This window comes from Cyrtonyx montezumae, unplaced genomic scaffold (assembly GCF_038088225.1).
Source record: "Cyrtonyx montezumae isolate F1298 unplaced genomic scaffold, pur_monq_1.0 scaffold_58, whole genome shotgun sequence".
Taxonomy (NCBI): Eukaryota; Metazoa; Chordata; class Aves; order Galliformes; family Odontophoridae; genus Cyrtonyx; species Cyrtonyx montezumae.
This window is the reverse complement of record NW_027072065.1, coordinates 153,656-162,622: the sequence shown is the minus strand read 5'-3', so window position 1 is coordinate 162,622 and position 8,967 is coordinate 153,656. Positions and strand designations below refer to the sequence as shown.

General features: G+C 45.8%; 3 protein-coding genes across 3 annotated transcripts; 1 reads left to right on the top strand and 2 right to left on the bottom strand.

Moving 5' to 3' along the window:
- Positions 1-73: 73 nt before the first annotated feature.
- Positions 74-700, bottom strand: LOC136056773 (cytochrome c oxidase assembly factor 3 homolog, mitochondrial). Its single transcript, XM_065749114.1, has 2 exons — positions 484-700; positions 74-412 (listed from the first exon to the last, which is right to left on the bottom strand). Exons 1-2 carry the CDS (start codon positions 683-685, stop codon positions 300-302), a joined length of 315 nt encoding a protein of 104 aa, XP_065605186.1. The 5' UTR covers positions 686-700; the 3' UTR covers positions 74-299.
- A 318-nt stretch (positions 701-1,018) lies between these two features.
- Positions 1,019-3,630, top strand: CNTD1 (cyclin N-terminal domain containing 1). Its single transcript, XM_065749188.1, has 6 exons — positions 1,019-1,190; positions 1,306-1,381; positions 1,584-1,752; positions 2,238-2,400; positions 2,865-3,009; positions 3,378-3,630. The coding sequence occupies exons 1-6, from the start codon at positions 1,019-1,021 to the stop codon at positions 3,559-3,561; spliced, it is 909 nt and encodes a 302-aa protein (XP_065605260.1). The 3' UTR covers positions 3,562-3,630.
- Positions 3,631-4,707: 1,077 nt separating this feature from the next.
- On the bottom strand, positions 4,708-8,967 carry BECN1 (beclin 1). Its single transcript, XM_065749189.1, has 11 exons — positions 8,827-8,967; positions 8,689-8,753; positions 8,560-8,618; positions 8,103-8,193; positions 7,665-7,801; positions 6,967-7,161; positions 6,611-6,757; positions 5,984-6,133; positions 5,838-5,898; positions 5,431-5,573; positions 4,708-5,087 (listed from the first exon to the last, which is right to left on the bottom strand). The coding sequence occupies exons 1-11, from the start codon at positions 8,951-8,953 to the stop codon at positions 4,919-4,921; spliced, it is 1,344 nt and encodes a 447-aa protein (XP_065605261.1). The 5' UTR covers positions 8,954-8,967; the 3' UTR covers positions 4,708-4,918.

Below are 8,967 nucleotides of genomic sequence, written 5' to 3'. Positions count from 1 at the left end.
ACGTCCAGGGGCTGCGAGACCCCAGGCTGGATTCTGGTCACCAGCTGACATAGCAGCAAGCACTGACCCGGGCTCCAGACACATTATTTATTGTGGGAAGGCAGTAGGGGCCCAACCCCACTCTGAGAGCATGTCTCTAACCAGGACTCCACTGTGCTCCAGGACAAAGGAGCCCTGCCTGCAGGGAGCCCTGGCGCTGTGTCGAGTCGCGGGGCCATGCAGACCCGGGGAGCCCCACGCGGTTCTCGGCCGCTCTCCGGTCTCCTCGAGGCCGTCGTCGGCCGCTGGCCAGGCCGGGCTCAGCTCGCGGCGCTCTTCTGCCGCTCCCAGGCCCGCGCCCGCGCCATCTCCGCCTCCTGCTCCAGCTCGTCCAGAAACCGCTCCTGCGACACCGAGTAGAAGGTGTACCCGTCTGCGGAAGGGGTTAAGGAACACAGCGGCGCGCCGCGGCCCACGCAGCCCGCCCCCCCGCCTGCAGGATACAGATGCCCGCGGTGACCATGCCGATGCCGAGAGCCAGCAGCACGTTGCGGCTGCGGAGCTGGCGTTGCAAAGCGCGCTGGCGCTGGGCGCGCTCCACCTGCGCCATGAAGCGGCGCTGCTCGGGGCTCAGCCCCGGCTCCCGCTCCGGGTCGACGCGCTGCGCAAACGCCGCGGCCCCGGCCGGCTCCCTCGGCGCCGCCATCTTCCCTACCGCCACTTCCGGCCGGGAAGCGAGCCAATCGGAAAGGAGCGCGGGACACCAACGGCCTGAGGCGGAGCGTCGAGTGATTGGCTGGCGCCGGCACGTGGCGGGCCGTGGGAGGCGCGCTCTGATTGGCGGGAACGGTCCCGTGGGCGGTGCCGCGCGTCGTGACTCCCTGCGGACGGGCGGGGTTTGCGTGTGGGGTCTTCCACTTCCCTGGGGGTCTTCCCGGCCCGTAAGCGCGGCTTCTCTGCTTGCTTCTGTGTGCCTTGGTGGTTGTGAAGAGTTACTGCCGTTATCGCAGCCCTCGAGGGTTCGTGCGCGAATTGCTGAATGGGGTCCCGGCTGCCCGTAGCATCCAGGTTCTCCAGCCCCGATCCGCTCTTCGGTGAAGTTGCCCCTGAGATCATCGAGGACGCGCTGATCCACCTGGCCATGGAGAACGAGCAGCTCCTCAGCGCGCTGCCCGGCCCTGCAGGCTGCTTCAAGGAGGCACGCACCGTGGGTGAGGCCCTAGGCAATCACCGGGCACTCCTGAATCAGCCCACTGCTGCTGGCTGAAGTTCATTGCACTGAGGCGATTTTATGGTGTTTTTTTGTTTGTTTGTTTTTTCTTCCAGAATTTATATTCCTTCTGTCTGAAAAATGGCACCTAGATCACCCAGCAAGGTATCAAGCAGTAGAGCTACTCGAAAGGTAACAACATGCTGAGGACTGAGTAGATTTCTCTAACACAGTTAACACCATGCATGCCTTTTACCAGTCATTCAAACGATGTATTTTTTTTATCTGGAGCTTTGTCTTTTCACTCATTCAATTCAAATCCATAGCTATACCCATGTTGCATATGTGCAGAACTGTTTGACTTCTTTTTTTCTTAGTAGAAGTGTTTTTTTAGGTTTATGATCAAGCAAATAGAACAAATCTGTACATCCCCCCGAGAGAATATTCCAACCAGTGAACAAGGCAGAAGCCGGAATTCTGTGCAAGAGCAGATCCATGACACGTTTGTCCTACGACTTGTGTCTTGCATTCAGCTTGCGAGCAAACTTTCCTTACACTATAATGTAAGTTATCTGGGTCTTTTCCTCTTACATTTTTAGTATTGTAGAAAACTACATAACCTCTCTAAGCAATACGTTTTCTCTCTGAAAATCAGTAGTGATAATACAAAGGATAACAAAATGAGGCCCTAAGTCTCTTGCATTTAGGGTAAATGAGTTGTAACTCATCTTGTAAAAATGTGTTAGGAAATATTCCCAGTGCCAGTCATGAAGAAAGTACAGGCAGCTGAGAATCCCAGCACGTGGCTGTCAGAACACAGAGAGCTACAGAGAGCTTGTCTGGGGAGCACGTGTGGGTACAGAGAACCTAAGGAAAAATTCTGAGCTGGATCAAGCCAGCTTATAAGGCATGTTAGACAGCTGTGGGAGTGTGCAGTATCAACACCACAGTGGTTTGTGCTACACTTAATGGGAGGAGTAAAGCAGTAAGAACATAGTACTGTGTTTTTAACAAGTGCCCTATTGCATTTCCTTTTTTCCCTCTTCAGGCAGTTAACAGTGACACAGCTTTAAAATTTCTACAATCCTTAAAATACTCATACACTAAACAAGAGTTGCTTGAGTCAGAGCTTACTGTTTTAGAAACTCTGCAGTTCCAGATCAATGTTTTGACTCCATTGGCTTACATTGAATTGCTTCTAGAAGTTTTAGGTAAGAGTATTATTAAGAAAGAATGGTAAGGAATTTTAAGAGTAACAGAGCTATTACTGCAGTATAGCTATCTGAAACAAAATGTCCCACGTAATGTATCTTTGCATACTATGAAGGCATGTGAAACTTTTCAGACTTAACCTTTCAGGTAAGAACTTGTCCTTAGTAGAATCTGCAGGCTATTGTCTGTCAGCCAGTGCTACCCCATTCAATAAGAGGTTGTTTTAAGTTCACTAAACCTAGTATAAGAGCACATTTTCTAAAATGACTTACCATTTACTTTGCCCACGTCTGACAACCTGAATTTCAGAAGGAGAGTAATGACACTGAGAGGGTCTGTGGCATTCAGAAACAAAGGGCAGTCGTCAGCAAAAATCTGCATTTGTCACTTGCAGTAACTCATGCTTTTTTCTAATTTGTTTGATTCAAAATGTTTGGGTAATTGTGTACGAATTCCACATCAGGACATAATGGCTGTTTACTTCCTGCAAAACCACTGCATCAGATGTGTGTACCACTCCTAGACTTCTTATATCTTAAAAGAGATACCATCTACGACACTTTACTGAATATTGCCATTGAGAATTTGACACCAAGTGAACTGCAGATGTAAGTGGCTTACATTAATTATTTGTAATTATACCTTACAAAAATATATTACTATAATTCTCATTATAGCACAGGTTTTTGGGACATCTGTTTTGAAATATCTTAACCTGGGGGGGCTTTCAATGTTGTTGATGAAGTTTAATATACCAGTCCAAAAAACCATGCTTCACCACATTTGCTTCAGGGACAAGCTAAGAAAGTGTTTAACTTCATCTTAAAAATCCAGCTTTAGTACTGTTAATTAACATTATCAGGCTTTATTTGGAATGAGCGACTGTACAAGCTAAAATGTTTTCAGGCTGTACAAAGATTACAGTTGTTCTTGAACCAGCCTTGTTTTACGCCATTAGATGCTTTTACTTGTGCAGAGCCAAGTTCTTGATAGTAAAGGAAGATTTAATGCTCTTGGCAGTTGGAATCATCAGCACAAGCGCTTTCATACTAAACCCTGAGCACTGGAAGAAGGTACAGCCATTTCCAAGCAAACTAGCTCTACGTGGGGAAAGAAAGTGGAGGTTATTTATATGTTTAAGCACAACCAGAAGCTGGTAGACTCTACTGGGAGTGAGATGAAAGTGACATCTGTCAGTTTATTAGCAGGAAGTGTGCATGCTTTTATAAGATGGGTCTGAGGGCACAAAGTCAATTCAGCAGGAAGGCATGTGCTGGTGTTACTGTCAGCTTATCCTCCTGCCTTAGCTTTTGAACAGCTCAAGCTCAGTGAGTCAGTTTCATTGACAGCTGAACAATTTTCTGCCTGAGGTACTACTGAATAATAAGCAGTACATTGCAGACAGTAGCCTTTTCATTTTATTTCTTAGTAGAGGCAAATAATTGACAAAGGAAACAAACAAAAAACAACAACAAAATGCAGAGCATTGTTATTCTTAGATTTGGGCAGGGCTAAGAAGTAGCTCTGTTAATTAATATCTTTTAGGTGCTGTAAATAATTTTTCTTTAATTCTTTTTTCCTAAGGTTGTGGAGCATTTAAACTGTATTACTGGCATTACTTTACAAAGTATCTCAGAATTTTCATATGCAGTACTGCAACACGTTATTGGCAGTACCACTCCAAAACAGCACCACAGGAGATAGAAGAAAAATTACAGAGAACAGCATTATGCCTTTTAACTACAGCTGTCCTCTGCATCTGTTGGTTAGTGTGTTAGTAGCAAACTGTTACTTTTTTGATAGTATTTCATCTCCTGTGATACTACACAGGGCACCCAAATTGATGTTCTGATTTTGAATACCATGTGTGTTCTGTAACACTTCATATCTATATTTAAATTAGATAGCTCGTTCTTCCAGGCTATGCACCAGTGATGTGAAGAGAGGTACACAGGAACAAGGCAGTATTTAGCAATACCTTTTTCAGCATCAGAAGCTTTATTGTAAGAGCTACATTTAACTTATTCTTAAGTTTCATTTGAAGAAATAGAAAACTGTAGTGTGACATAGAAAATATTTTATTTTAAGTCGTAGTTATTCTTCAGTGACCAAACAGACCTTCCATGATTTTTTCCACATTATTCCCTGTTAGATACATTTCACTTTTCTAACCCCTATGTTCTGTTAAGCTGTAACACAGTAGTATCATACCCACTGGCATTTTGAAGTCTGACAGTAACTTATATACATACCTATAAACACCCAAAACACCAGTTTAATGTCTATTCAGCAGCTGATTTTTTAAAAAATTCAGTTCAGCTCAATTATATACCTTAACATATTGCTTTTCTATATACTACTTGTAATAATGTTTTTTTTATTTTTTAAATAAAGTGTCTTGTGGATTTTTGGTATTGTAAACATTTTGTACTGGTTAGTATTCAGAAACTTCTTAATTTCACTTTCTCCAATAAAATGCAGATGCTCTACAGCTGTCAGGACAAGTTCTTGACATGGTTACTTGTTGTAGAATTGGGATGAGACCCAGGCAAGGCCCCACTTCAGGTTAGTTAACATGAATTTTAGTGCTTTTGTCCATTGCTCCTCAGAGTTAAATTGTGTTTTAATAGAGTAAGAACCACCACTGCCACCTGTATCTTCAATCTTTCCTTTCTCCACGTCCATCCTGTATCACACACAAAGATTATTAAGAAGTTACTACAAGAAGCATTTAATTTCAATGTGTTAAGCACTAAACTTTAAATCTGATACTCATATCCTTACTATGTAAGAATAGTTTATTTTTAAAATAAATGTAGCAAGCCTCAGACTTCCTCCCAGAGGAACTAGCTTTAAATCTCAGACTCAGAGCAAAGGTGATAATCCTGCCCACTCAGAGAGCTCTAGATGACCTCCAAAGGACAGGGCTACAGAGCAGCCAGTTCTATAGGCAGGTCCTGAGGTCAGCTGACAGTGCTGAGCAGGACACCATGTAACGTGGTAATTTGATGTTATATAGCAACACTTACCTATAAGGCAAACAGAACCGAGTTTCACCTTTTTCCACTTCCTCTTTAAACTGCTGCACACAGTCCAAGAAAGCCACCATTGCATGATCAAATTTATTGTCCCAGAAGAACCTTAGGCCTCCTGAACAGTACAAGGGTAGCTCCTAGGAAAAAATACTCATTTCAGGTACCTTAAGCACTCCGCTGCACCACTGTCACTGCATATCTTTAGTCTGTGTGAGGCTTAAGTTTAAGATGTTTAGAAGTAGTCTGTGGCATGTAACAGGTGCAATTTGAGCTCTCCCACACCATAGATTCATAAAGGTGTACTCCCAAGGGGAGACTCTTAGTCTTCTGTGTCCTTCAGTATAAGCAGGGATCTGGGGTGTTCAAGGCCAATTTTCTGCAACTTGTACAGGATTACTTACCTTTGATTTGTCCGTGAGGGACTCTAAGTAGGAGTGGTTTCCATACGGTACGAGACGGTATCTGAAAGGACATACCATTCACAGGCTGGTGAGTCTAAAAATCTTTATCCAGGTCATAAGTGAAATGTTTATTATATTGCATATACCTTTGAAACTTCAGGCCCATTTTGTTAGCAAGGGCATGCAGTAACAGCACAGTCTGCCCCCAGGCTGCATTGATCTCATTCCATTCTACAGGAACACTGGGGAGACGGCCAAGTCTGAAGTTATTTATTGTGCCAAACTGACCACTGTGCCTGTGATAAGAGGAATTATAAATAAATGCACTGGGGCAGGAACAGCCTTTAGCATGCTAACCAAACAAGGGCCACCTACAAACAGCTACCGAATGCACGCTACGAACCACGCAGTATGAGGTTTTGAGGACCCTGGTTTAAAAGTAAATGTAAATACCAACAATGTTTTGCTTTCTATGAAGGAGTTCGTTTCGGAGAACAAAAACAAGTGAGCTGCGTACTGTTTGAATCTTGACAGAAATTCTGCTAGCACAAGAGATGCCACCTAGTTAACATGGTTAGCAGAGCCATTTTTCAGGCTCCTCATTTGTATCCACAAACTGCAACAAATCTTTGAGATGCCACTAGTGGAAGGCGAGTCCATTTTCTGCATTACAACTTGACTAGCACCTTTTCTGTCAATTGCAGTGTTTATTTAAATGGTTCTGTATTGCAGAATCTTAGCAAACTGAAGCAATATTCCATTGTCTACGTTACCAGATGTGGAAAGTTGCATTGAACACATTAGTTTTCTTTAATTTATCCAGTTGCATCTGGGCATAACGCATTTGGTTCTCCACGCTTTTCAGTTCGTCATCTAGCTCCAGTTGTTGTCTCTTAAATTCACAGTATTCTTTCTGATACCTTCAAATAAAATCAAGACAAGAAATGCTAGGTACAAGGCTTCTACAGGAAAAGATGTAAGTGCTCGCAAGATATACTAGATTTTTTTTTGGTCCTGTCCAGCTTCTGTTTTGCAAAGAACAAGCCATGTGCATTTGGGCATTGTTTATAGGTTTCTACACTTTATAATTTCATTTATCTGCCAGCAACTGCAGATGCAGTTCACTCACTGAGCTTCCTCCTGCTCCAGTCGCTCTGCCTCTGCCTTGACTCTCTCAAAGTCTTCAGCCACAACCCTGCGGTTCTTCTCAACATCTTCTAGCTCCTGAATCAGTTGCTCTTCTTCCAGTGCAAGTTCCTTCAGTTCTGTTTGCAGTTTCTCCTTATCATCCTCGTTCATTTTTTCCAGTATCTCTAGACATCTCCTGGTAGGACAGTTACATGGGTATCAGAATGGAGATCCTGAAAAGGCCCTCTGCCAGCAGTTCATGGCTCTATGGCAGGCCCTGCACACAGCAGAAGTACAAACAGGAACTCCAATCTTAATGTATGTAGGGTGCATCTCATTAATCACTACTTTGACCTTGCACCATGAGTCAGGAGTGCAGACGCAGCAGCACAGCAGAACAAGGTGGTGACAGAGGACTGATACTGCCTGTGAATAACTGCAGTGTGTGGATCGCACACTGAGTGCTGCCACACAGGCACCCTGGGCAGGTCCTATCTGTCACTCCAGTGGGGTCACAGACTTCAGTTTGCCAAGCTGTGTATCACAGGATCCTCAGAAGTAAGCGCTTCATTTCACTCAAACCAAGTGCTAAAGTCAGGAGCTTCCACTACTGACTATAGAAAGCAAGGTGAGTCTGTATTTTTTTCCTAGCTTCCAAACGGAACCAAATAATTTCCAAGCCAACTCCAGATTACTCACTTGTAGTTCTGGCATTCGTTCTCTGTGATGTTAAGCTGTGTGTCCAGCTGGTCTAGCAGAGTATCTGTGCACTCCTCACACAGGGGGTGATCCACATCTGTCTGCCCAGACATGATATCAAAGAGGTCACCAGTAACCTAGAGGAGAAGTTCACCGTTAGTTCAAGCAAAGCTGCAGGCAGTTGCCATCTGCTTCCCAGCAGATGGGCTTGTGCCTCTTCATCTGACAAAGTATTTTAAGAGATTAAATCTTGATTAAAAGTAAGCTTACTTAACTATCCTCCCTCTGAAATATTTGAAGGCCCATGCCATGACAAACTTTGCACTTCAATCTCACGTGGTCTTGAAAAACTGATTCTATGTTCATGGAGTCACAGAACCATGTAGGTTGAAAAAGACCTCTAAGGTCATCAGGTTTACCAGCTCATGTTCAACTTGCCTTCAGTCTTCTGCTGAGGTTTTCCATCGTGCCTCCATCCGATGCCTCTCCAATCAGTGTGAAGCTGTTGGCGCTTTCTGTTGACATCATTCTTGGAAAGAATTTTACCAAGAATTGAATACAAATAGCTTAGGGGAAGCATGCTGTACAAGACTTAGATCTAGGGCAATTCTCAGGAAGGAAGAACACAGACAACACTCCAGAAGAAAAGCTGAGGGGACAGCAGTTAAATGAGCTCTACCAAGACCGCTCTGCATTAGGCCACAACTAATGAAGTGTCCTCACTACATTAACATGGCTACAAAGGGCTGTTCCTGCACACATCTCAGAGCCAACGGAATGCAGATCTCCAGGGACAGGCTCCAAGAGGCCTCGCACAGTCCAAGGCACGCAGCACCTCGCTCTTGGTGCTGCCCGGCTCGAGGCAGGCACGGCACGGCGTGCCCCGGCCACGTACCTGGCCGGTGGGATGAACCTCCTGGAGACGCCGTCCTGCCGACCCTCCGTGAAGGCCTCCTGCCGGGAAAGGCACCGCCGTTACCGGGGTCCGCGGCGCGGCCGCGCCCCACCCGCTCCCTCTCCGTACCTCGCTCAGGGCGCTCTCCTCCTGCGCATCCCCAGGCCGGGCGGGCGCAGCGCTCAGCAGCGGCGCTGCGGGAGAAAAGCTGTCAGCGCCCGGCGCTGCCCGGCCGGCCCGCCCCACCCCCCGCGCTGTGCCGGGTACCGGTGAGCTCCTGGATGGTGAGCCGGTCGAGGATCTTGAAGGAAGTGTCGAGCTTCAGCGGCTGGCTGCAGCGCTGGCACACGAAGCTGACCTGCGTGGTGCAGGCGGGCGCGCGTCCGCCCTCCATAGCGCTCCACTGCG